The following is a 27,213-nucleotide window of genomic DNA, read 5'->3' on the forward strand; positions in this document are numbered from 1 at the left end:
CAAGTTCCCTGTTTTTCTTTCTGAGAACAGTTTCTTCCTCTGGGCTCAAGGAATCAAGTCCATTTGAGAAATGCATAATATAGATCTCCCAAACATCGTCGAAAGAAGGAGTGGGTCGTGACCTGCGGAATGCTTCCGCGTCCTCGGCTACGGAATGCAAAGGACAATCAAAAAAGGTAATTCTAAGAAGCGGCAGTGCCCATCGGGATCTTTTCGATACACCTCGACCTCATTTTATCGGCATTCCATGCTCCCGAGTCCCAGCTATTGCTTTCGGCTCATGGCCCACAATGTGTACGTACGGTCGGGATGTTCACTCACCCGATATCTGAAACCCCCTCCGATCACCGGCTTTGAGCCTCCCCCAGGGCCAGCACAGCGCAGCCACGCGGCAATTCAGTGACTGCCAACCCAACGGTACTTAAGGCCGTTCGCAGAGAACCCCGACCCCCACCTACCCTCAAATTTCTCGGCGAGGAGGGCAGTCTGGGTTGACAGACATGTTCTAAAAGTCGGTGGCCAGACGTGACGCCCATGGATTGCGTATTCGGCAAACCGGCACGCTAAGCGCTAGCCAGCCTAGGCCAACCCACTCGGTTCGAGGCCGTGATCCACTGGCCGAACACAGACAGGGGGCGATGCTCACGCTCACGCCTTGTCATATTCTCGGTATGGTCTCAAGATGGAGACTGATTGTTACCCACGGGGAAATGGACTCCATTTCTGGAGTCCTGGTCGGGTCTGGGGGAGAGGAGGAAACAGACAGCGTGTATGCAAGTCCGGCGTATATTCAACTTGGATTTATACAATTTGAGGCAAGGTCAACCCTCAATATCTAGACTGGACCAGTCGACTCGCGGTGCCTCGGCCTGCTTTCCGAGATAAATGGCCCCCTCATTTTTCACCGTGTGAATCATCTTCCTCGGCGTGCATGGCTCTGGCCCTTCTGGTTACAGAAATTAGGCTTATCACTTCCCCCTCCCCCCGAGCCCCACTTGGTTGTCCGCGGTCCTTGGAAAATTTCTAATCAGGTTGAGTAGAAAGAGGGCAGCTTCGTGCAATTCTCGTGCTGCTTTTTTTCTTCGTCGCGATTTGATATCCAGGCCTGGGCGCGGTTCTTGGCTCACCATAATTGAGACCAACCTGGCAGGCTTCCAATTACGCCTAACGAATCCTTCTATTTCTACTCTAGCTTCTTCAAATCAAAAGCTCCCTAAAACTACTTGTTCTTCTCATTGATGAGTTCGCGCCTCAAGAAACCAGCCTCCTGGATGCATGTATAACGAAATATCGACGCTTTACACCATCTTGTCCGCACTAACCACCAAAACGTTTCGAACCCAAAATCATTGTTCCTGGTCTCCACTCGAGACCACAAAACTGGAATAAGCTTCTCAATCCCACTCGCGGAGCTTTGCTTAATTACTATACCGACGCCACCTTTTTTCGGCCTCTCATTTATCGAGGATGTCTTCACAAATGTCCTCGGACTCTCCCGAAAAGTGGCCCCAGAATACAGAGCGCCTATCGCGAGACACTGACTCGATAGCAGAGTCGATCTCTTCGGTAGACACCCAGGCTGACCAAGATGCACTGGACAAGACGCTCACGGCCCGCGCCTCACGCGTCTCGGACCATATGTCGCTGTCGCAGCGAGTGACTACTATTCCGACGAATGCGACGGCGGATCCGAACTATGAGGTGGATTGGGACGGCGAAGATGACCTAGAAAACCCGAAGAACTGGTCACTACGGTATAAAGCCCTCGGTTTGTTGTTCCTGTCGTGGAACACCTTGATTGTGTAAGTCTTGAAAATACAAGGCCACTCCCCTGACCCAGAGGGCCCTTTTCATAATTCAGATGACGTGCTGACTCAAATGCTCTCGAAGCGTGCTTTATTCCACTTCCTATACTTCGGGCGTGGAATTGATCGCCGATGAATTCGGTCAGTCTCAGACCGTTGTCACTCTCGGCCTGACTTTCTATTTGATCGGTCTGGCTATGGGGTCCATGTTCATGGCCCCGCTGAGTGAGGTCTATGGCCGGAAGCCGGTCTGTGTGATCTGTCTGGTTGTCTTCACTGTCCTAATCATCCCCTGCGCCCTGGCCAAATCGGTGACGGCGTTGATTGTCGTGCGTTTTATCGGTGCGTTCTTTGGAAGTGTGATGATTTCTACTGCACCCGGAATGGTGGCAGACCTGGTGGATGATGAACATCGTGCGTTGGCGATTTCGATATGGAGTATTGGACCGCTCAATGGACCCGGTTCGTACCTTCCTTAAATTGCTCTTTTTGAAGCCAGACTTCGTGTCCTAACGATTATGTTTGCAGTCCTGGGCCCCGTGATTGGAGGCTTCGTCACGCAGTACCTTGGCTGGCGCTGGATGTGCTGGATCGCGTTGATGCTCTCGGGCGTGGCCCTGGTGTTTGCGCTGATTCTGAAGGAGACGTATGCGCCCACTCTGTTGCAGAAGAAGGCAGCGCGTCTGCGCAAAGAAACAGACGATTCTCGTTGGTGGTCTCGCTATGACCAGAAGGCCAGTCTGTACGAGACTCTCAAATTGAACCTAAGCCGCCCATTCGTGATGGCCGTCACTGAACCCATCTGGTACGAACCTGACCCGCTGGCAAGCCCATCACGTACAAGTTGGGAGGTCGAGAACTAATTATATTTTGAGCAGTATCTTCTGGAACATCTATATCGCCATTGTTTACGGTATCCTTTACCTCTGCTTCGTTGCCTACCCAATTGTCTTCGAAGACATCCGCGGCTGGGACCTGGGTTTCTCCGGCTTAGCCTTCCTTGGTATCGGAATTGGCGTAATCATCACCATCGCCTGCGAGCCGCTCGTCCGCCGCCTCATCAACCGCCACCCGATTGACCCTGAAACGGGGCGTGTGCATCCGGAAGCAATGGTTTCCTTCGTGTGTATCTGCTCAATCCTCATTCCCATCGGCGAGCTCTGGTTCGCATGGACCTGCTCTCCAGCTTCGATCCACTGGGTCGTGCCGCTGCTCGCGGGCATCCCCTTCGGCGCCGGCAATACCGGCGTCTTCATCTATGCCTCTAACTACCTGACCTACAGCTACGGTATGTACGCGGCCTCCGCGCTCGCGGGCAACTCCGTCATTCGCAGCGTCTTGGGCGGTGTTCTGCCCCTGGCAGGCTCGTACATGTACGACAGCCTTGGGCCGAATTGGTCCGGCACGTTGCTGGGGCTGCTGGAGGTTGCGATTGTGCCGATCCCGTTCATATTCTACAAGTATGGGCACAGAATTCGCATGCGCAGCAATTTGATCGTGCGCATGCAGGAGGATAAGAAGAAACTGGAAGGGAAGCGGGCGCGCAGGAAGCCGCAACAGCAGGCCGCCGCCCCACCGAATGATGAGGAGAAGCAGACCGAATTAGTTTAAGGTCATGACGAGGGCTGAGGCATTCTACTCTCAGTTCATTTTGTTGTCGCGCTTCTTGTTGCTTTGATTGATCGATACCCTATCGGCATTTTTTGCATTGGAGGTGTTTGGAAAAGTTATACGGTCATCGATTGGGACCGTGAAAAAAAAGCCATATCTTGCATGAGCACCGCATTAATGTATAGGCCTTAATATCATGATTTATTTCAATTATTTTGCATGGTATCATGTATCGTAAAAGAAGATTATGATTGGGACCAAGGTTTGTCGGATCCGCAGAAAATTTCCTGGACCCCTCGGTGCTTGGGATTGAAGCTTCATGTAGAGAAGCGGATTCTCCGCTCCACATCTTGGACTGTGCGTAGGATACGCTCATACTCTCCCAGTGCAATTGCACCGGCTGAGAAGACCATGACCGCGTCAACATAGACGGGGCGAGGGGCGACTTTCGTTGGTAATGACTGGGTTACTTCATTTCCATTTGATTGAGACGAAGAGAACGAGGACACTGGAGGGTTTGTGTCTCGAACATAGCCTAGCACGTTGAGCCATGAGCCGACTCGGAGCTCCTCTGAGGTTAGGTCGGCCAAAACGGCATTGATATCGACCGACACCGAACTTGGTTCTCCACGGCTGCGGGGATAGTTGTGCTCCAGGGTTAAATGACCCGTGATAACATCGTATTGGCTCACGCTATTCATCGATTTTAGCATGCCTCATTGGGATCGAGGTTAAGAGTTATACATCGCTTGGGCTGTACCCGGAGGAAACGCACCAGCCGAGAAAGCGGATCTTAGAGTCCGCCGGCAGACACGGGAGATCACAGAGGAAAGCGCGAGTAGATGGACGCGGCCCGTTCATCCCGAGACTGGAGATGAAGCTGGCAAGCGTATCTCGCGAGTCTGGGGCGTAGTATTCGAGAATCGCGATTCCCAGTTTCCCCGAACCAAACAAGCGTGCCACGTGACCCTCCGATAGAGCGTATGTCATAGGTCCAGCGAGGGGAACGAACCCCCTCCACTTCAACTTCGCATCGGGTGACTACAACAGCCTCACGCGGTTCTTTTGGTCTTCGATTTCCTGGTCCGATTCTTGGCGCACTTTCCCCGGTCGTCTTCTCCGATCTCTCTTCATTCTTCGTCAATCAACCTACCATACGAGTTTTTGCCTGGAGCCTACTCCCCACTCTCCGTCTGACTCGTCGCAAGACTGCACTGGCGCAAGGTACAACACTCCTACATCTGCCTAGTGCTGCCTGATTGTCTCCTCAAGCATCGCTTTATATCCCACGGCCGCCTTTGTTGCCTTCGTTAGCCGCTCCCATCTGGAAAGAAAAATGTGGTCCTGGTTTGGCGGCGCTGCCGCTCAGAAGCGAAAGGATGCCCCTAAAAATGCGATCCTAGGCCTGCGTGCGCAGTTGGAGATGTTGCAGAAGCGTGAGAAGCACTTGGAAGTTCAGATCACCGAGCAGGATGCCACAGCACGGAAATACGTTAGCACAAATAAAAATGGTATAGTCTGCCTACCTACCCCATTTTGTGGATTCCCCGAGGCTATGAAGATGACTCTACGAGACAATAAGATCTAACACATGTATTTTGGGGATATTTCTAGCCGCGAAAGCTGCTCTGCGACGGAAACATCAGCATGAGAAGAACCTCGAGCAGACCTCGGCACAAATCGTGCAACTCGAACAAAACATTTACTCGATCGAAGCGGCAAATATCAACAACGAGACTCTGGAAGCTATGAAGAAGGCCAGCGAAGCTATGAAGCAGATCCACGGTGGCCTGAGTCTGGAAAATGTCGACGAGACGATGTATGTCACTTTGCCACGACGGGACATGCAGCCCTCGATCGGGTGCTATGGATAAGGTGGTTTTTTTTTTTTTGCTGACATTTGATATACCTCCAGGGACAAACTCCGCGAACAACATCAACTCAGCCAGGAAATCGGCGATGCCATCACCAACATGCCGATTGGCGAGCAGCTGGACGAGGGAGAGCTGGACGCGGAATTGGAGGGATTGGAACAGGAGGCCATGGACGAGCGCATGCTCAACACTGGACCTACCCCCGTGGGCACTCGGTTGGAGGGATTGCCAGCCGCTGGCAATACAGAGCGTGAGTTCTGCAATTTCTTTAAATCGAGTTCCTTTTGGATTGATGCTAATAACGGCCGACAGTGAACAAGACAAAGGTGGCCGAGGAAGACGACGACGAGGCCGAGTTGGCCAAGCTGCGTGCCGAAATGGCCATGTAGCGAAGCAAGCAAGACCATTTGTCTCTGCTCAACCGACAACTATCATTTCCACGTCCGCAAATTCCTCCTTGTCTCTTTTGGTTGGGGCTTCGTGTCTTCACATATGCATTGGATGTTCTTATTTCCTATTTCCTGTCTCATCTCTCAAGCAAGCCCTTTGTTCTCTGTATTCTGGCGCCCCGTTTCCTAACCCCTTTTCTCTATACATTGAACCTTTTCACCCAGATTCAGTCCAGGGTGACTTCGTCTTCTCTTATTTCACCCCCATTGCTCGACTCCACCTTATTTCATTCTAAACCAATCAACCCAATTCTCGAGTCAACTAGGCTCGCTTCCTTTTCCTTATTTTGACGATCAAGCCTATTCATCTTTTTATTTTTGCTTCTCCAACTTGTGAGCTTGTTCTAGACCAATACCATAGCCATGTAAGCTATGATCACCTATGTGACTCCAATACACAATGATTACAGTAGTATTCGAAACTAGATTTATGTCATATGATATTGCAACATAAGGCTATTCCCAACTCCACGCCTCAGGTGTCAGTTCGACACCTTATCGGTTAGGCTTCGTCATAACAGCCCTACTTCTCCCTTACATAGATATATAACCTACAAGGCCCTAAGGGTTCGGTGCCCTCCCATTAGGGATTCGTGAACCCCTCTTTCCTGTAGCCTTTGCTTACCTCTGTTATATGTGGGCCACGTCAGACCGTATATTGTAATGTGATCCATCGCCTTTGCTTTGGTTATGTGGGAAAGTGTTGAAGCCTGTACATAAATTGAGGATTATAGAGAGATCTATAATAGCAAGAAACAGTGTTTTGCCTTCCTTACTTGACGTTCATCTTCCTACCTAGTCGACAGGCTTCTACCCTGTACAAGTAGTTATTATCTAACATAATAATACTACTATTATCGTTTTAGTAAACGATCGTACCTAGTATAGTTTAACTAAACAGTTTAATAAGACTAATATTATTTAGACCGCTATCGAGAAGTAGCTTCTAATATAGTTAGGCCTATTCTCTTATAGTAAGGAACTTACGCTGAAGATCTGTTTTAACTACGTAGACGAACGTTATTCTCTACTGACTACCGGTCGGAACGGAGAGAAAAGAGGGAAATCCTCGGTCACGAAAAGGATACTCGAGGAGCGAGACGCCTAGCTAGATATAGAGTAGGATGCTTCTAGATAAAAACCTACCTAGCGTAGCGTCTATAATATAATACGATACGATACTATAGCTTACTCCTTAGGCTAATATTGCTAGGTTGATCTAGTAGGGAGAAAGTATTTACTAACTAAAAATACGACTATCTAAGACGCCTTATTACCTTTATCGAAAAGGGTAGGTTATAAGATAGCTACAAAGATATACTAGAAATAGTACGTGAAGAAATACGTATAAATAGAAGAATAATAGAGACTAGACAGGAGCTGCTGTAAAGGAGGATATACTATTAGAGGTAGACCACTATACCTACCTATCAATATAGATATCCTACCCTCGTGGCCTTCCGTCGCCGGAATAGACACTTCATAGCACAAGCTTTGTCAAAAACTGTAGTCTACATTTAAACTTGAAGTATAATTTCTGAAGATTATCAATTGTAACACGAATATAGTATTGACCAAAAAATAATCACTTTAGGTAGCAGTGATCAGAGAAGAATGGCTAACGGAATCCTATATAGTAAATTTGACCCCGTAATACGTATAATCACATATCAGAGAGCATCTGATGTTTAAACTTGTGTTTTATTTTATAGTGCCGCCCGTTATTGCCTTCCATATCTGGATACAGAGAGACACTATCTCAAACTATAGACACGTGATGTGGAAGCCCTATTATGGAATCACGTAAATTACGAGTTTTGCCAATATGTAGTAAGGGTACCTGGTTATGTCCCCCAGTAGTACCGATACGATTGTCTGTAGGCAGGGACGACTAGAAGACTCCATGCAAACCAAGCAAACTAGCGACCGTTAGCAATCTGTCATCTTCCCTCCTCCATCCCTCAGTTGCTTCACAGCAGAGGGTTTAGCTCTGCCTTTAGTGTCCATCTCTGATCAAATTGATAGGCAAGCTTGACAGTAAGATTTGTTTCGTGATTAACGTTGCTTATCCCCATGTGGCGGCTTCCGATGTTCATTGGGCATCAGGCATACCTGGCTAACCCCTGACGGAGTGCAGCTATAGGTTGCTCCTCCTCTGGGCACATACGCTATGACCTATAGCTCTTTTAATGATGGTCGGCTAATTGACCCATCGAAAACAAACTGGCATGATGCCCGCACTTCTGGTTACTTCGGTAGAACACCCGAGACCCCGTACTCCCTCAGCCCTTATCAAGCAAAGCGAATGCAGCACGACGGTATCGTTCTGCATCCTCCTGTTGATCTTGAACTTGATCACCAGCGTCGGCCTTGCCGTCAATTGCGGTTCGATCTTCAATAAAAACCAGAAAATCAGGGAACAACTAGCGTAGTATGAAGCAAGTCTACCTGATGGTTGATCCATATATGGATTCTTCATCAGCGTGCACGAATGTCCTTGTACCCAACTTGAATGACAGGCAGGTCGAGCAGAAGAAAGAGGAAGCGCGTGGCTTGAAATTCTCGGAGCCTTCACTTCACTTGCTAGACTGCTATGGCCAATTCGTGGAAAATTCGTGGGACCTCACACATTGACGACTAACTTCACGGAATATAAATCCGAGAAGCGAGTTCTGATTTTATATTATCTTCTACGTAGTAACTGGCAAATATCAGGCAAATATGGCTTAAATCACAAGGTCCAGATCCCCACAAAGAAATCTTATCCCGTGATGTAAAATGGTCGAAAACCTGGAGTTTGATCGATCCGACTTTTTAGAGGCAATAGAGCTATTTTGTCAGCCACTAAGGGGTTCGAATGGCCTAATTAGGTATAATGGTATAGATTTCGGCGACACTAGCACCAGGCTAGCTCCTAAACAGGCTAGAGGGCATCGCTTAGTCTTTCAGGATTGTACAAAGAAAGAGCCAATAGGATGCTTCTGTTTCAACGCGATGCATGCATTATCCGAATTGGCTTTAGACTGGACCCTGGCTCAAACCTGCAGGGACCCTGAAATAAATTCTTGTCGTATATGAAGGCGCTGGCCGCTCTATCTGTTCCTCTTATTATCTTTTTTATCTTTTCAAAATTTCCATTCCTGTCGCTCGTTTGACTATATACCCCGACCTTCGCTAAATCAATACAATATGCGTATCCAATCTTTCGCCCTTTTGGCCGGTGCCACTGCCGCCATCGCTACCGAGACAGTCTCTCTTTTCCTAATTGGCTTCGATGAGCAACCACTTGAGGGCAAGATCATTGGCACTGTAAACACAACCATCCCTCTATCAATCTAACACAATAACCTAAATATTATCCCAGACCGGCTCCATGACCAAATATCTCATCAAGTGTGCTGCTGGCGTTGACTCCACCGAATGCGGCCTTCCTACTAATGGCATGACTGTGGCCCAAGGCTCTTCAACCGTCAGCCTGGCATACGGCACGGGACGTGTGTGAGTATATCCAGCTCTTTAAGAAATCCACTTCTACCCCACAAGTCATGGCTGATCATTTCCTGAAACAGGTCCATCGCTGAGAACTGCAAGTATGATTCTGTAAGCGTGACCTGCGCCGCAAGCCTCGACGAGGAAGGCATAACCACTACCTTCACGTCCACTGTCGCCCTCACTGAAATCCCCGGTGGCGGCGCTTTAATGCCTGTCACTATCACCGGAACTGGAACGGAGAAGGCCACCGCCACTACTGGTGCCTCCGTATCGGCTTCTACCGCTGCCTCGACTAGCGGCGCTACTTTGACTACCTCCGCTTCGACTTTCAGTGGTACTAGCACTGGTACTAGCACCAGCGACACCTCGGATAGTAGCAGTGCTGCTGTCGCTAGCCAGACTGAATCTGGTAACGCTGCTATGCCTATGATTACTGGAAACGCGCGCTGGGCTGCCGGCGGTGCTGCAGCTGTATTGGCTCTTGTCGCTCTTTGATCATCTGGACATTTTTTGGAACGAGGTTGGGGGTATATAGTTGTGGCTCGGGTAACGCCTCTCTGCCTTGACAAAAAGTATATATATATGCTCATGTATCAGCTACAACCGAATCATCTTCCGTCACTCTACCTACCGCCTTGCGGTTAAGTATAAGCTTCCATTCGACTGTGTAGCAGACGTATCTCGGAGGCTTCTCATCGTATTCGCCACCTTCTTCCCATTCGGCAAATGGTAGAAAAGTGAGTTCATCCGACTATGGCTGTGGCACGATACGGGGCAGGGCTAGATGAGTACAAGGTCGCGGGTGTACTACCGAGGTTACTAGGTGCGGGGGCATACTGCCTACTTTCTTCCTATGGGTCGACCATCTGGGTTTGATCGGCATTGTCACCAGAGCTATGGCTCATCTCAATATCTCTGGGGAGGGGTAAACCTAGAGCTGTAAGCGGTAGCCAGGAATGCCTGATGCCCAATAAAGACGCAGCCGCCACACGGCGATAAGCGATGGTTATCACGAAACGAATCTTACTTTCAAGCCTTGCCTCTCAACTTGACCCGAGATGGACACCCAGGGCGGTGTCAGACCCTTTGCAGTGAAATAAAATAACTGAGGCACGGAGGAGGGAAGTTGACATATTGCAAACGGTCGCCAGCTTTGCTCGGTTTGCATAGAGCCTAGTCGTCCTTGCCAACAGACACTCGTATCGGTGCTACTGGGGGACATAACCAAGTACCCTTAGTACATATTGGCAAACCCGTAATTTACGCGATTCTATAATGGGGTTTTCACATTACGTGACTAGGGTTTGAAAGAATATCTCTCTGTTTCTAAACATGGAAGGCAATAACGGTCGCCACTGTAGTATTATTAATACCTACACTAAGAATGGTACAGGAAATAGAGGTGGCCGCCGTAGTATCAGCCCTATCAGTGAGGGAACTAGAATCTTGTACTTTGTGGCACCCGAGGTTGAAAATAGGCTTAGTTCTATAAAGTTTCTATCTTCAAGCCTAGTGTCGAAAGTGACCTCTAATACTCTCTTTCCTTGTACCGACCTTGTTAATACACTATGCAAGAAAGGTATTGAAGTCTTGATCGGGGTCTACTTCGTAGTAATTCTAGTTACGTTTGATAAAGCTCTTCAGCTCCGTAAAAAACTCCTGGATCGGATTCAACTCCGGTAAGTACGGAGGCAGATATACTAATTTTACTCAAACTTCCGAGCTCGCGGTCATCACAATATCTACAAAAGCGGGAGAGTCCAGCCGCCAGACAAATCGGTTGCGCTCCGTAGATGCCCGTCTGTACAGTAGATAGCTACTCAATCACAAGAGAAAGCATTCCTTTCAATATGTGTCCTTCGATCAATAATTCTATGGTGAGGACCTAATACACCAACCAATCATACATAAGAGTTTTAAGAGGTGCTAGATTTTAGGGCAACTACTCCAGCATGACAGCGTTGGCGGTGCAGAGGAATATCACGAGTGGTAGTCAATTACATATATTGGGTAAGGCTTAGCCAGGCCCGATATCTCTTTTTGGCCAGGTCTGGCTAGGAACAAACATATAGATGTATGTAGCCTTTGCTAATTCCAATGAGCCCCCTCATGTTCGTGTTGCTCTTAGCGGAGATATGCCCTTCCATCCTTCGCGCCAGGCAACTCGATGGTATCACAACACCCCTAATTATACTGGAATCGCACAATAGTATAATATCAAACCTGGAGAGAAAAATTAGACTTGAAACACAAGACAGAGCTTCTACGTTATGTTGGAATTTTCTCTTTAAGTTCCATTTGTAAGCTGAGATAATGGGGCCCTGATCAGCTAATGGCAACGGCTGCATTCCCTACTACATTATTCCGAATAACAGTTCCTCAGAAGACTGCTGCTTTCTATCTGTTGAATCAGCCTTTGATCTTCTTTTTACGGCTATTTAGCTCGGAAGTTGTTGGTTTTCAAATAATACATATATAATCCATCTCATGTCAGCATGGCCGATCCACTGCATAGGGCGGTATGGAACCATACAACTCTACAGTGAAAGAACATCATGGTTTACAAAAACCTATCTCCTAGCGGGACAAGATACAGAATGCTACCTCAAAGAATAATTCAGACAGAGAAAAAAAAGTAATATAAATCTGGAAATAACTCCTAGGGCTCTTGAAACCCGCCATGAAAACCCCCATTGAATCAATCACCCAAAACCTATGCTTAAAGAACCCCGTAACGTTAGATGTCGCCAAATCAAAGAGAAAGAAGCCAATCACCCAGCCGGGAACCACACAAAGAGACGAATGGCCCCCCTAACATGGAATTCAACCCCATTAGGAAATATAGAAAGGAAAGGAAGGACAAGACATGCTGATCTCAAGTGGCCAAAATCAAGGCATACCGCTTTTTAGCCTCATATCGTTGCTTTCACGGGTACCACGCATAGCTCTTGAGAGGTAACGAGCGGGCCCCATCGTTAGCTTCGGTTGACCACTTCGATTTCCACTGGACTTCTTGCGCGGCCGCATCTAGAAGGGATTCTTTACACTCGTTCGGCAGGAGCGCGATGATGTCGGGAGTCATGAACTCCGGATGTGAGGGGTTGGCGATACTGGCAAGTCCGTTCGGGTTCAAGTTGCGCAGGTCACCGTCTGGGCCGGGTACACCCATATTCGAGTACGGTGGTGACTCGTAGACAATGTCTTGCACAACATAGCGGTTGGAGATGTGGGATGGGACTGGGGAAAAGAGAGCCGGGGACGGAACGTCAGGCCTTTCGGTGCGTTCCGTGGACTTTATGTCGGCTGTGCTGCTACTCTTGTTGGCGAGGCTGAGAGTCGACATGTCAGTCATTAGCTCAGCAGCACTGTGAGCGTCAGCTGGAAGGACTTGCTCCCAGCGGGCGTGCGTAGGCTGCATTATTTGCGGGTATTGCATCACATTGGTGTGAACGTCATAGGTGCCGCCCATGGTGGCACGACGGGTTTCAACAAGTTTGGAGTTGAAGGAGCTGTGCGGGCGAGTAAGTATAACCATCATGATGTTGAGGCAAAGTCAAGAACGGGATGAGAGAATCTTACCTTGCCGCACGGGCATGTTCCAGCATCCAATTGTCATCTGTGACTGGAACACGTCGCTTTTTGGGATCAACAGGCTTCCCGCCGGCCATTGGGACTGATGGTACGTTTGTGTGGTAAACGCTGCTGGCACCATGCCAAGCAACGTATTGGTTCCGGTTATAAGGCTCTCCAGGAGCAGGAAGTTTGTCTTCTGGAACAGCCAGCTCTCCTTCCACATCACCACGTTCACGGGCAACCTTCTCGTCGTAGTCATCGTAAACCTTCTTGCCACCAACCACAATCTTCGCACCGAATTCACGGAACACGGAACGCGCCGTGACCACACCAATAGCACGACCCTTGTACGAGTGGGGGATGAGATCTCGTTCAATCAAATCCCGCTTTGCATCATCATCGATAATGATCTTGTAAAGCATTTTATGCTTCTGGAAGAACAAATACGAATCACGGAAACCAATGCAACGGGCCGGTTCTGTGGACAGCATGTACAGCCGGTCATCGCGATTGAGGATGGTAAAAGTACGGACTCGGTACTCACGACCCCCGAGCAGATGGCCATTCTCATCCACTTTGGCGTCACCTTCGGGGTTCGGCGGGAGTGATACTTCATCGTTGATCACGTCCATCATATTGCCTTCCTTGTCGACAGGTACTTGAGTCATGTGTGACGGTCCACGGTTCCGCGCCCAACGCCCACCACTTGCAGCTGGGCGGCCTCGGCGTCTCTTGACCGGGGTGGTGACGCGAATTGGGGTTTGCGACCCATCGGGAGCATCCCAGTCTGGTGGACGGTTCTTGGGCGGACGGCCGATGCGACGTTTGCGCGGAATTGCGGATTGGCGACCTCCAGTGTAGTTAGAGGTATCAGCACCTTCAATCAAAGAAGCATCGTCGACTGCGGGTGTTGCGCCATTGTCATCATCCTGCTTAGCATCGCCGGGGCTTTGCGCGTCGGCGTCCGGCTCATCGACCTCAGGTTCGACATCGGGGTCGTTGCCCGGCGAGTCGGGTTCTTCAATGGGAGGCGACGATGGTTGGGAAGGGGGCGCATCGATCATATCATCGTCGGAGAGATCGGGGAGTGTGGGTACATTTTCTGGACAATTGTTAGATCGCAAACGCGTTTCCAGGGCCAAAGTGATCAAGGAATTGATCCGGACGGGGTGAGAGGGAAAGGGGGGGCGACGTGGGATAATCCAGGCTTACTCATTGATTTAGCCGCTGCTTGGGCGGCTGCCCTGAGCTTTCGAGGCATCCCGATGTTTGATGGGCTCACACTGGCGCAGGACGATCCCCAAATGTGAAGGGGGAGCTGTTTTGCTGTGGCCGGGGGGAATGATGTTCCAGGCCCCGAGTCACGTGGTCCATGCGTCGGAGCCTCAACCTCAGGCACTCAATTTTGCATTTACCTTAGGGTAACAGCGATGATTCAAACCCCCAATTGCTTTGCAAACCATGTTTTATAGCTGTAGTCGGATTGCTGTATATAAAGACTTTAGAAAATGTTTTGGCTGCCTGCAAAGTGTAGAATCTCTGGGCGTTTTCACCAGAACTGATCTTACACTTCTCATTGCACGAGCTTTTGGCCCACTCGGATTCGGATGGTTTGAATCGTCAGTGTCTCCCCATTCGACAAGCAAGGAACCTCAGGGAGAGTTTTCAATACTGAATTAATTTTATCTCGGCATAAGGCTTTGGACTAACAAGGGGGGGGAGGGGGGGTTCATGCATGAAAAGAAATATGAAAATGATAAATTGTTATATCTAAACTGATGTAAAGGGTCAATTCCATTGCACCATATGTGATTCTGTTATTCAAGATCCTATCTCGATAATAATATTTTCTATAGGGTTGAGGGCTGGGCAAGAGCTCGAAATCCAAGAGAACCACCAACTCATCGAGTCTATCCATAAGGAACGGGATTCCGAGAATTAGACTAAGTACCCGGGATTAGTCTCCAATGTGTGCAACATGGACTTTACTGGCTTGCCAGCAGTGTGTGCCCCTGATTGACTGTAGATGTAAGCAGGACACTTTTGGAAATTCAAGAAAATTAGTGGCTCATTGAATGGACACAAATGGAATTATCATCTATTGCACATTGAGATAGAGCTATCCCATAAAATAAGATCCTGTGTGCCTTGATCTGTTATGAAAGTATTTGCAAGACTTCTATTGCACAATTCTTCAGGGAAGAGGTGGATAGCATTTATATGACACATCGGAGCCAATTTTGTTCTTGAATGATATCCTAAAAGGGCTGAAATTATCTTATTTACTTGCTCTGACTCTTGCCTGTCGTTATTGATAGAGATATTGATCTCGTGCTTTTACGTTTTTCATTCCCCCGAACTTGATTTTTTCTTCTGTAGTTTCCGAAGTTTTCTATTCGAAGCAACCGGCATGCTGTCCTACATGTGGAGTGCGTATACGCCACAATCAAAGATCAAATTGCAGAATAACTACTACTGCTAATCCCGGAGTACTGAGTCATTCTTCAGGCTAATTTCCCTCCGCTGCTCTGCCGTTATGGTGCAGGAGGTATCTGAGTAATCTTGATCTGGAATAACCAGGACTATCCCGAATTCAAGAGAAAACGTAGTCACCCCTTACTAGCTACACATTTGACCAGCATAGTTTTAATTTTCCGCTCGCCCTGGTGCTGGGGAAGAGCGAGAGGTAGATTTACATAGTTCAGTTTTGGTGCAGATATATAGGCATTTGACCATAACAAGGCGACGGGGCTTTCTTGCACAGATAGGATTCTGTTGTAATTTCCAACTTCAGATCATTGAATCAATCATCAAAGTCATCTATTCCACGTTGACTTCTAGAAACTTGTCCTTTACAGAGTTCTATGTCTGTAGCCGGTCTGTTCACCGTTTGGGTCTATCCATATCCGGATAGAAAATCACGTGAAGTATGTCCTGGCGTTCTCAGGCACCAGTCGGCCTCAACCCTACAAAATGACGTCACTAGCCCGACCTCCTGGGTCCGCTGCAGAAACGGATCATCTCGGGCACGTCCGCTCGGGCAACTGTGCTCCAAGCGGTGATCAGCAGGCTTCCTTATCACCATTCGTATTCTAGATCTTTGCGATTGTTGGCTCGGTCCTGCGGGCTTTGGAGACTCTGGTATGGCTGGACCATTCAAGAGGTGCGCAGGCCCCGGAATAGCGGTACGATGAGCTCATCTCGGTTGCGGTCGAGGGTTGAGGGGGACTGAACAAGAATTCAACAACGAAGAATCCCAGAAACGTTCACCGGGCGGTACGTTCACCGTTATCTCCCGAGAGGATCGTGCTTTAGTAGCTTTCTAGCTCTCGGGTGGAGGATGACTCCTGTCATTCTCCCAATCAGAATGCCACTTAGAATCCCGAGCAGAAGAAGGCTACATGTATACGGAAGACCGGCTGTGTCACTGTGCCGGACAGCTTACCTCCGAGAAGCGGGTGTGATGCACTCCATTCCATTGCCCCGAATAGCGGGGATCCTAGGCCCCATAGAATTATGCATGATCTGTCTTTGTGTTCGATCATATACATGGGCTAGGGTGGATTCCTTTCTCCGTCTTCTCTTCCTCCTCCGCCCGCTGGAGCCTCCAGAACTTACTTTTGCAAGAGACTCCCAAACTTGCTTTGGCTACAGAAGCTCATCGCCCATCGCGCCGCGCGAGTCCGGGAAATTATGGGATATTTCTCACAGGGTAGGATAACATCAATCATTTCTTCTCATAGGCTCATTTCCACTACATGATCCACTCCCATTCCATTTCCCCCCCCCCCATTCCCCCATGAGTCCCCAAACTCCATAGGAAAAGGCTAGAAAATATGCAACCGGTTTTTCCTTGTTCTTAGTAGGAGCGGCCGAACATGCACCATTTTTGAGCAAAGCTGCTACACTCGGGGTTGATACACTTAGTGACGCCCGGCTCAATACCCTCGGGCTGCTCCAGGGGAATACACAGTGACTTCGCACCCATGCTGGGGGCCTTGGCGTCTTCGGCTTCACCGGCTTCCTCCTCGGCCTTTCGGCGAGTCTGAGTCTTGATGGACTCCTCGCAAGACTCAGCGAGACAGAACGGAGCCACCAGCACGTTCTTCTGGTTCAAAAGGGGAGTGAATTCATCGAAGTTGGTGATGATCTTGCGGTGGGCAGTATACTCAGCATTAGCACGGTCGAAGAGGTCCTTCTGGATAGTCTCCAGGAGAGCAGGAACCCCCGTAGCAAGCTCGGCAATAGGGATCGATCCCTTGCCATCCTTGCCGGAAATGTCTCGTCGAGCCGTAGTCACGAAATGACCAGCGGACTCGCCGGGACCGAATTCCAAGCCTAGATACGAAACGTTAATCTGAGTACTTGCAAGGCGGGGAGTGGGGGAATTTACGAAGAGGAATGCCGATCAACTCAGCTTGCGCGAACTTCCAACCGGGGGAATAGCCCTCACGCATATCGCTCTCAACACGGATATCAGCAGCCTTAAGGACGGTAACAAGGCCCTCGATCTCAGCATAGAGGTTCGCACGTTCCTCCTCAGTGGTCTTAGCCGTGATACCCACAGGGACGATCATAACCTGGGTCTGTGCAACGCGAGGAGGGAGGCTAGCGAGCCGCATTAGTTTTCAAGCAGATCTTTCGAGAAGGGGATATGAATCGCATAACATACACAAGACCCTTGTCATCACTGTGAGTCATCACCATGATACCTATGCTCCGTGTGGAGAATCCCCAGCTGTTCTGCCAGGCGAGCTCCTAGTTTAAAATTTGAGTTAGAACAAGTACAAATAGATAAGTAAAAGCAACCCATGGGTAGAAAAACCTTTTCTCCGTTAGTTCCTTCGAACGAGATGTTGAACATTTTGCTGAAGTTCTGGCCCAGACCATGGGAGGTGGCGCCTTGGATTCCACGACCGACTATAAATATGACTTAGCGAGGAAACATGGATTATAATGTAGGCGTCGGTAATGAGGGGATCTCACCTGCAGAGATATATCCTTCGCAAGAAGAACTATATTCACTGCCAGCAAATCGCTCGGCGTCTGATTTAAAACCGCGAACCATGGGCACGGCAAGCAGCTCCTCGTAGATCGCGGCGTACCAGTCCAAGATCTGCAGCACCTCCTCCCGAGCAGCTTCCGGGGTGGCATGTGCGGTGTGTCCCTCTTGCCACAAAAATTCTCGGGTGCGGAGCAACGGGACCGGGCTATAGATACCAGTTAGTATAATGCGCTAAACATATAGTTAGAAAGAATGTATCACTTTTTAGCTTCCCAACGGACGACCGAACACCTATGAAGCGAGTTAGCTTATACAATTATCGTTAAGGCTTGCTCTTATGACATACCACTGGTTCAACCGCAGAGGCAGGTCACGGTGGCTACGGATCCACTTCGAGTAGTAGGGGTACATGACAGTCTCGGAGGTAGGACGAAGAGCGATTTTCTTCTCGAGGGGGGTATCTCCACTGTATTAATACCAATTAGTATAATCAGACAGAAATAAACCTTTCACAGCGATGTGCATACGCATGGGTGACCCAGGCAACCTCGGGAGCAAAGCCTTCGATGTGATCCTTCTCCTCTGTAGATATTGTTAGTAGATGTGAAGTATATAAATCGAAATAGACGTCACGTGCTTTCAAGGACTTCGGAGCTAATGAATAACGGGAACATTGCGTTCTTTACACCTGTTAATAGAATGGTCAATACACGACATGGTCAATAAATTTTAGTGAATGATGAAACTTACCTATGCTCTTGATCTTGGCGTTGAAGAAGTCCGTGATCTGCTCCCAGATGAAGAAGCAGTTGGGCTATTCGGAATTAGCGAATGCAAGCTATTCAAGTGAGCAATGCCAGATGAATACCTTGAGAATGAAGCAGCCGGAGATATCATACTATATGTCTGTTAGATTCGGTATCAATGCGGTCGCTCTGGAGGATCAAGACTTGCATAATCCAACATATCGCCCTTGGTCAATACTTGCTGGTACCAATTAGGGAAGTCGCCATCCTTGGACGCATCGATACCAATCAGGGCTGGACCATCGGTCTATTGAGAACCATTTTGTTAGTATTGTGATCTGAGGCGCCCCCATCGTTCATGTATCGCATTATCGCATCCATGCAGCCGTACCTTCTTCTTCGGAGCCTTCTTGGGAGCATCCGATGGTGCCTCTGCCTTTTTGGCAGCTTTCTTTTCCTTGGCTCGTTCCTTAGCGGCAGCCTTGTCAGCAGCGAGTTTTGCGAGCTTCGCGGCCTTCTTTGCGGCGTTCTTGGACTCGCCGGCCTGGTTATCAGCGGGGTTTGTGCGGTCAGGCAGGACCTGGGGAGCGGCGGCCTCCGAGGGGGTTGCGTCGGTGGGATTCTGGCTAGCCATGGTGATAATTGCGCGCAGGAAATCGAGCGCAAGGCCAGGGAAAGGAAAATGAGCCAAGGAGAGAAACTGAGGCGGATTCGGAATCGAGGTGTGACTCCTAAAAAAGTGGGATGGGATGTTATCTTTGACACCGCTTTTGTGCGGCAGAACTTTTAGCGCGGGCGACTAAGACACCCCCGGTCTCGGCCAGCGGAGTTCTGCCATCGCCCTCGACAGCCCTGGACTGCTTTGAATGCTGTGAAACTCATTCGAATATCAGTAGACTGGGTATACAGGGGGGCAACCAATCTTAGGTAGGCAGAAAATCACCGGTAGGCCCATGAAGTCGAAGAATACGCGCGAGCCCTGAACAAGCGGTCCAGAACCGGCAACCCTGGTCCCATTCCCCATTCCCCAGACCTGATGAGACGATGAAGGGAGACGAGGGGATATATTTTTTTTTTAGACAGATGCCGATTCACTCTTCTATTGCAAAATGAGAGAAGCCGTCGATCCGTCCCCTAAGAGGCATTACGAGGAGCCCGGGTTGAGAGTTGCCGTCAGTATAAAATTGTAGCGTACTCGCAGGCCAACCGATAGGTACTGTTGCTCGAATCGCACGACTCCATTGGGTCTTGCTGTTTCAATCGAGTTACACTCTGCCTAGGGCTCTTTTGGGGGGCCTGTTCTTGTTGTTCTTGCATCGATGTGTCCACCCGACCAGCAGACCAGCAGACCGTGCTGTCGTACACCCAACATGTCCAAGCACCACGGCTGTCACATCCATCCAGCCAGCATGAGAGCCACAGGTACTCTGTACAAGGAGCTTAGGAATCGATGGCGCCCGATGACGCAGGAGGTGGAGATCCTTCCCCCGACCGCATGCCATACCAATCTGCATAGTGGGCCAGCCTCGGGGGTTGGGTTTACAGGACGCAGTACAGGAGCCCCTACCCCCCCCCCCCCCCCCCCGACGAATGGCATACCCATGCAAGGGGATGCAGAGAGCTGGGTCGAGCCATACTCGAAGCTGAAAGCTGCACGATCGCGATCGCCGTGGAATGCCGATCGGACTCGATCAGTGTTGCACGGGGTCGGGACGAGAAGGGAAAAGCCGTTGAGCGTGGTACCTGTATAGTTGTATAATTGTATAGTTCCCGGTCCATCGGTCAATAATTTGATGTATTGCTAGATCGTTGCATGCCAATCTTTCCCGGGGGCCCGAGGCAATGGGAGGAGACTGTGGACGAATCGTATATTGTATTTCTGGAGAAGTATAAAAGTATTCTGCCGGCAGATCGAGAACCAGGAAGTATATGTGATCCTTCCGATTTCTGACCAGCTGTGTGTGCGTCTGCATGTATCGATGGATCTATCCATGCCTCTGAAAATAACTCTTCACTAAGGACAATGTATCACAATGAAAACACTGTCCCCGGGGTATGCTCTATGCTCTTTTGCAAATATTCACCGTTTGGACGAGACCCGCCCTTGGAGTCTAAAAGCAAATAGTCGCGCAATGTACCCCGCCTTCGCCGAGCGGAGATGGCGGAGATTCTCATGCGTTCGGTCCGCTAGGCGATAAGGGCATTAAGGGCATCACTATAATTCCCGGAGAACTCAGGAGCCCAGGAGCCGCGAAATACTCCCCCTCAAGGCGGATTGGGTGGTGTGGGAGTCGCCCTCTGTCCCTACCGCTATTTCACTCGGTCTTCTCCCCTTCCCCTCTCAAATTCCGGGCCCTCCAGGCTTGCCCGCCTGGTTTCAGGTCCCGCTTGAACCCTGGAACACGGGCAGCCCGAACCGCCCCGGCCGCGTGGATCTGCACTGACATTTTCGCCTTTTTTGGGCCATTCTCGCTATTCTCGGGGGTGAGAAGTTTATGGGGAAGCCTAGAGATTACCTCGGGGACTGTCCGGCCTCTGATCCGTCACGAAAAGGCGATGGGGAATGGACCGTTGGGCACATGCGTACATGTACATCTTTACATTGTATACATCGTATACATCAGGGTCGCGACCGTTGTCACTCTACAATCGACCTCCTTCCAATTTCCCTCCCGCAGCTTTTTGTCTTGACACACCTAGCGTGGTGGCTTGGGGTCCCACTACAGAATACAGCGCCTTGTGCATCATAGGGCAGTGATCATAGTCGACTGCTCATCACGATCGACCAAATTGTAGGTTTCCGGGAATTTTGGCTCGGTCCGGGCGTCTCTGATAATGCCTCGTTCCTCCTCATGCCGATTCCTGATCGCTCTCCTGCTTTCTCTCTTTCTCTCTTACTCTCTCTTTTTCCTGTGGTCTGGTGACTAGACCAATTGTGTATCGGATCGATTCAGAAGTCGCGATGGAATGTGCTGATGATTAAATCAGTTGCCTCATCATCCCCCACTCCGGGTATGATCCAGACCTCCAGACACCATTTGTAGATCCAATCGAACGATCCCCGTCTCCGTCATCCCAGGCGTCCCCCTCACGCCGCCACTCTCACACCGATTCGAGGCGGCGAAAGCCCGGTCTCCACCGGCATTTGCCTATTTCTCCCCTGCTCATCCCGATTAGGACGGAGTGTTTTTGAACTGGGGAATGCCATAGTTTGTTTGGGGGTCTATTTTGCTCTCTGGGTGTCTGGGTCTTACGCGGTCAAGTCCCAACTCGTTTTTCCTTTTCTCGACTTTCCTATATACTTCACTAGACTTGGCTCTACTTCACTAGACTTGGCTCTACTTTGCTCTACTTTGCTCAACTTTGCTCGACCTGTAGTTTTTACCGACAGCAGAAACCGTGTCGGAGTCGGTGTGCGATCCCTAGCGAATCTAGATGCCAATGCTCGTCTCGACGGTCTATACTTGTTTTTTTCGCCACCCCCGACATCGATCACAGGGCACAACCGTAGCATAGTCGCATAGTCGCATAGTCGTCGCGCATAGGCATCCTCTCGGCTGCCCCGTCTTGTTCCCAATCCAGCTCACCTGAGCGGCCATTTTGGATTCCGCTCGCTCTCAGCTTATGGTCAGCCTTTCGTCAGCCCGTGGGCGAGCAGTGATCGTCCGTGTAGTACCTGCTGGTCTTGATTTTTCCTTTCGGTCGCTATTAACGATTTTATTGATTTTTCTTCTTTTATTTTGGGTTGGGGGGAGGGTTTATTTTCTCTCATTTAATATCCTCGGTGCTTCCTGTCTCTTCATTTCGGGGCGACTCTCCCACCAACTCGGCTGCCCACCGAACTTTCTTCTTCAGCTTCAGGCTGTCCGCCTCCATAGTGGGGGGTTTCCGCGGGCTCGCCAATCCCGCGTCCCTGTCTGTCTCGGACTCGCGAAATTCTGATATTTAGCAACGAAGAACAACGCTTCACGAGCCCAACAGGACTGGCTGGAGGCTCTGGAGTGTTTCTTTTTTTATATAATTCGATTCATTCGATTCATTGGACTTCTCATTCGCTTAATCCTCCTTCTGTTCCTTTCCCCCTTCCCCCCCCACATCCACATCCAATCTCCCTCAACCACAGTTCTGTGACGTCTGGTTGGGCCGAAGCCGATCGGGTTCGACGACCATCCCGCAAACTCCCTTAGCTCATCATTTGGCGTCAAAAGTTTCTTCCTTTTTCCCTGGTCCGATTCCACCCACCACCTCGCCTCTTTCTGCCTTCACAACCCTCGACCCCCCTCCCCCCACCACCACCCTCGAACTCTCGCATCCTTGACTCGCCTCGTCTGATCCTCGGCTGTCCTTCTCCTGGGGCGTCTTGAGTGTTAGATGGAAACGCAATGGCTGCTGCGCAGAGTGGAACTGAGTTGCACGGAGCGGCCGACATGAAGCCATCCAAGTGAGTCACTCCGTCCGGCGTCTGTCCCGGACCCTATCTGCGATCGGAAGCGACCCAGAGGCAACGAAAGGAGAAGAAAACAAGGGAAACAGAGGAAACCGATGGGCAGTGAAAGCAGTGAAAGGGAAAAGGGAAAAAGAGGGTCCACGTCTTTTCCCCCTCCCCCCTCACACCGCATTGCATCTTCCCTGCAGAACCTGTCTCAATGCGAGACCTAGTCGAGATGGACCACACGAACGCCCTCCTCCCTCGGTCCCCCTCCCTCCTCTTCTTCTCCTGTCCCTCTGGTCGGGTCGGAGTTTTCCTGCATAAATGGGGGAAGACCTGCCCGGTCGCACTGTTGCCCCGCCTCCCAGAGGACCCGCTCTCCCCTCTCGCCCACCCCCCCCCCCCTTCCCCCTCTCCCCATGTGGACAATGACGAGAGACCGCAACATTCTTCAAATCGGCCATGGCTAATCGCATCGATCCCATAGCTCCGCTTCCGAAGACGACAACCACGACCAGATCGGGTCGAACGGATCTACGCCGACCGGCATCGCGACGCCTCAGCCGGATCCCGCAGACAAGCGTTTGCCATCCATCATGCATAACTACTTCCAGGTTGGTTCCTTTTCTCGTGATAAAGCGGGTTTGCCACGGTTTTGGTCTTGCCTTTCGAAATCCTCGGCCCCGTCTCCGTCAGACCCTACTCCAGCCCGCCCTGTCTCCTCCTCTTCCTCCTTCGTCATGATGGAGCATGAGGAGGGGCAACGGGAAGAGGGGTTGGATCCGATGGAGGTGACGCATGCCAACCTACCCACTCCGCCCCATTCGCTGCTCCAGCAGGAGTCAGACGAAATGGATGAGAAGGACACGGGGTTGTCCATCTATGACACTCTGAAGAAATATCTCACTCCATCCTCCCACGCCCCCGTTGAATCTACTCCCTCGCGCCGTCAAACCTCCCTGCCAGTCTCTAGCGTCTCTGATGATCCTGTCCTTGCCACCCATTTCTCCAATCCATCTCTCCCTCCTGCCTTAGATCCGTTGTCCCTCTCTGCTGCTCCCTTCCTCGACCACGTGAAGCCGCATGGTTCCATATCTTCCGAGAACCTTGCCAAGCTGACTGGAAACGCACCCGATGGGGCGCGTCTCAAGAATACCCCACCGCTGACCCCCGGGCCATGTCCAACGAGGACCAATCGACCGAGAAGAAGCCCGTCACCTCCACCCCCGCGCAGTCGAGGAGTCGCAGCCACAGCCGCAGCCGCAGTCGCAGCCGGATAGCATGGACAGCTCCACCGACGAAATTGCCATGAAGCTCGACGAAGCCTTCCCTCGCCAATCTGATGCCGCCCCGCAAAACGGAGCTCCTGTTGGTCCGCTGAAGGGAAAGCTATTCGTCAAGATCTCAGAGGCCCGCGGGCTCCGCCCCAGCTTTGATCCATACGTGGTCTGCGTTTTTGAGTGGAACGAGTACATCTCCAAGGGCGCTCGTGATGGCGAAGAGGAAAAGAAGCGGCGGCAGCTGGATGCGGAGGCGGCCGAGGCTGGCCGCCCCATGGCGATTCCCATGAAGAGCCGCCAGAGCAGCCACAACAGCGCCTTGGATGGTCACGATCACAAGGGCAAGATGCCCGTTACCGATCCCCATTGGGATCATGAGGCGGTCTTGTAAGCCTTCCATACTTTCCCGACCTTTCCAATGGTCATGACGCTCGTGGCGCAGCTTTATCTTTTTCTTTTTTTTTTTTTTTTTTGCTAACCTTTTGTTCCTTAGTGATGTGCTCGGAGACCATTCCGAAGTCGACGTGACGGTGTACGATCGCAGCAACCAAGAGGCTTTCTTAGGTCATGTGCGTCTCGGTATCAATCTCAAGGAAGATCACAGTCGGCTGGAAGGATGGTTCCCACTGGTCGCCCGTGCCGCTGGCGACAGCCAAGTATCAGGGGAAATTCACCTCCAGATGCAATTCGAGATGACGGATCGGAAGCAGGTTGGACCAAACGATTTCCAAATCCTCAAGCTCATCGGCAAGGGAACCTTCGGCCAGGTCTACCAAGTGAAGAAGAAGGATACTGAGCGAATCTATGCCATGAAGGTTCTCTCTAAGAAGGTCATTATTCAAAAGAAGGAGGTGGCACACACACTGGGCGAACGCAATATTCTGGTTCGAACCGCGATGGCAGCCTCACCATTCATCGTGGGCCTCAAATTCTCCTTCCAAACTCCGACCGATCTCTACCTCGTTACCGACTACATGTCCGGTGGCGAATTGTTCTGGCACCTCCAACGTGAGGGTCGTTTCCAAGAGGCTCGGGCGAAATTCTACATTGCTGAGTTGATCCTGGCACTACAGCATCTTCACGACCATGACATTGTCTATCGAGATCTCAAGCCTGAAAATATCCTGTTGGATGCAAATGGCCACATTGCACTCTGTGACTTTGGTCTGTCCAAGGCAAATCTTACCCAAAACGACACCACCAATACTTTCTGCGGTACCACCGAATATCTCGCCCCGGAGGTCTTGCTGGATGAACAAGGATATACCAAGATGGTTGATTTCTGGTCACTGGGTGTGTTGGTTTTCGAGATGTGCTGCGGCTGGAGCCCCTTCTACGCCGAAGATACCCAGCAGATGTACAAGAATATCGCTTTTGGCAAAGTTCGATTCCCCCGCGATGCTCTCAGCACTGAGGGCCGGAATTTCGTTAAGGGTCTGCTTAACCGGAATCCCAAACACCGATTGGGTGCGAACGGCGATGCCAAAGAACTCATGGCGCACCCCTTCTTCCACGATGTTGATTGGGAAGCTCTGGGCTGCAAGCAGGTTATTCCGCCCTTTAAGCCGAAGCTGCAGTCGGATACCGACACCTCAAACTTCGACCCGGAGTTCACCAACGCGCTCGAGAACAACCAGTCGTTGAACCTCCGCGCTGCAGCACTCGCCAATGGTCTGATGCCTGGCTCCACACCTCTGTCGCCCGGTATGCAAGCCAACTTCAAGGGCTTCACTTTCGTGAACGAGAGTTCCATCGACCATCATCTCAAGCATGAGCCGGGTGAGCAGATGGAGGAGGACACCATGCACGAAGATGCGTGGCAGCGCACCCACCGGTCCAACAATTCGACGGATCAGCGCATGAGCGGCGTGCAGAAGACCTCTGATGGCACGGAGCCAGGGATCTTCAACGTTGATGACAATTTTGATATGTGATTACGGATTTCCTTACTCTTCTTTCTTTCGTCTCTCATTGCATGATCATGGAGTACTTGATCCGGCATAAATCTCAGTCCTGTCTGTACATGTCTTCGGATGCATTCCCTTGGCGGGCCGCAGATATGGGAGGGGGTTTCTTTTATGCTTGTTTCTCCCTAACCTGACCCTACCAATCCTCTCGTCTATACCTCTCTTGCTCTTCACCTACCTCTCACATTGCCGCCTGTGTTCTCTCTTCTTCATCTCTACCCGGGTGGTGGTTCTGGTCCTGTTTGATGCACTGTTTCCCCTCCTGTTCATGCCTAGTCTGCTTGTTTTGGATTTTTTTTGCTGTGTGTGCTTTTTGTTACTCACCCGGTCTGTTCCTGGTCTGACAGACGATGAATGCCGGCCCCCCATCCCACCGTCTTCATGATTGTGTTGTGCTGTTCCCCTGCGTTCTGTTCAACAGTTCAGCTACATACATACCCCTCCTCTTCGTCCTGCGCTTTGTGCCATTTTATCTTTTATTTATCATGGGTTTTCACGGAGATCTGCATTCTTGCACTTGAATTGATCTCTTACGGTTCTGGGACTTTTTCCTTACTTTTCGCCGTCGTAGCATTATATATACTCTATATCCTTCCAAGTCGTATGGAGGGAAAAATAACAATAACCAAGATTTTCACTTCTACTGCTTGCTCCCCTGGTGCTTTCGATCGAGACTAGTCCAGATGTCATTTGTTTACCCCTCAGCAAGAGACTAGATAGACTTGTCTAAGGTGTTTAGGTCTGCGAGTATAGTCTAATAAATGTAGTCTCGATAGAGCCGGATCCCAGCTCGCCAATGGATCTCCAGAGGGTTCGCTCCTATCTTACATTGGCCAAGCCTTGCTTCCCTCTACTTGGGATAGAATGCCTTGCTTCCTTGAGCAAATCGCTGCATTGCTTTCGTCTCGTCATATAGCCTCTTCGGCAAAACCATAATATTATGTATAAACCCAATCAACACAAGCTATGGAGGAGTATCCCA

The 27,213-nt window shown here is 50.2% G+C and overlaps 7 protein-coding genes across 7 annotated transcripts; 4 read left to right on the plus strand and 3 right to left on the minus strand.

Moving 5' to 3' along the window:
- Positions 1-1,467: 1,467 nt before the first annotated feature.
- On the plus strand, positions 1,468-3,416 carry N7462_007329 (MFS transporter; the record flags this gene model as incomplete). Its single annotated transcript, XM_057079047.1, has 4 exons — positions 1,468-1,802; positions 1,891-2,267; positions 2,334-2,610; positions 2,684-3,416. The coding sequence occupies 4 exons, from the start codon at positions 1,468-1,470 to the stop codon at positions 3,414-3,416; spliced, it is 1,722 nt and encodes a 573-aa protein (XP_056931717.1).
- A 317-nt stretch (positions 3,417-3,733) lies between these two features.
- Positions 3,734-4,406, minus strand: N7462_007330 (nuclear telomere cap complex subunit Ten1; the record flags this gene model as incomplete). The annotated part of the gene is made up of 2 exons (XM_057079048.1): positions 3,734-4,109; positions 4,192-4,406. 2 exons carry the CDS (start codon positions 4,404-4,406, stop codon positions 3,734-3,736), a joined length of 591 nt encoding a protein of 196 aa, XP_056931718.1.
- Positions 4,407-4,752: 346 nt separating this feature from the next.
- N7462_007331 (ESCRT-III subunit protein SNF7) lies at positions 4,753-5,679 on the plus strand (the record flags this gene model as incomplete). The annotated part of the gene is made up of 4 exons (XM_057079049.1): positions 4,753-4,927; positions 5,031-5,235; positions 5,332-5,540; positions 5,603-5,679. The coding sequence occupies 4 exons, from the start codon at positions 4,753-4,755 to the stop codon at positions 5,677-5,679; spliced, it is 666 nt and encodes a 221-aa protein (XP_056931719.1).
- A 3,199-nt stretch (positions 5,680-8,878) lies between these two features.
- On the plus strand, positions 8,879-9,726 carry N7462_007332 (uncharacterized protein; the record flags this gene model as incomplete). Its single annotated transcript, XM_057079050.1, has 3 exons — positions 8,879-9,048; positions 9,104-9,237; positions 9,309-9,726. The coding sequence occupies exons 1-3, from the start codon at positions 8,929-8,931 to the stop codon at positions 9,724-9,726; spliced, it is 672 nt and encodes a 223-aa protein (XP_056931720.1). The 5' UTR covers positions 8,879-8,928.
- A 2,431-nt stretch (positions 9,727-12,157) lies between these two features.
- On the minus strand, positions 12,158-14,065 carry N7462_007333 (chromatin structure-remodeling complex subunit RSC7; the record flags this gene model as incomplete). The annotated part of the gene is made up of 3 exons (XM_057079051.1): positions 12,158-12,740; positions 12,811-13,906; positions 14,017-14,065. 3 exons carry the CDS (start codon positions 14,063-14,065, stop codon positions 12,158-12,160), a joined length of 1,728 nt encoding a protein of 575 aa, XP_056931721.1.
- Positions 14,066-16,663: 2,598 nt separating this feature from the next.
- On the minus strand, positions 16,664-19,189 carry N7462_007334 (proline--tRNA ligase; the record flags this gene model as incomplete). Its single annotated transcript, XM_057079052.1, has 13 exons — positions 16,664-17,142; positions 17,198-17,412; positions 17,477-17,562; positions 17,630-17,724; positions 17,791-18,014; positions 18,071-18,100; positions 18,156-18,275; positions 18,337-18,391; positions 18,447-18,497; positions 18,560-18,623; positions 18,678-18,707; positions 18,764-18,862; positions 18,947-19,189. The coding sequence occupies 13 exons, from the start codon at positions 19,187-19,189 to the stop codon at positions 16,664-16,666; spliced, it is 1,791 nt and encodes a 596-aa protein (XP_056931722.1).
- A 3,748-nt stretch (positions 19,190-22,937) lies between these two features.
- schA (serine/threonine protein kinase SCH9) lies at positions 22,938-26,198 on the plus strand (the record flags this gene model as incomplete). The annotated part of the gene is made up of 4 exons (XM_057079053.1): positions 22,938-22,996; positions 23,472-24,163; positions 24,219-24,651; positions 24,758-26,198. 4 exons carry the CDS (start codon positions 22,938-22,940, stop codon positions 26,196-26,198), a joined length of 2,625 nt encoding a protein of 874 aa, XP_056931723.1.
- Positions 26,199-27,213: the final 1,015 nt, after the last annotated feature.

This window comes from Penicillium macrosclerotiorum, assembly GCF_028827735.1.
Source record: "Penicillium macrosclerotiorum strain IBT 26536 chromosome Unknown utg000007l_segment0_segment0, whole genome shotgun sequence".
In the NCBI taxonomy this organism is placed as follows: Eukaryota; Fungi; Ascomycota; class Eurotiomycetes; order Eurotiales; family Aspergillaceae; genus Penicillium; species Penicillium macrosclerotiorum.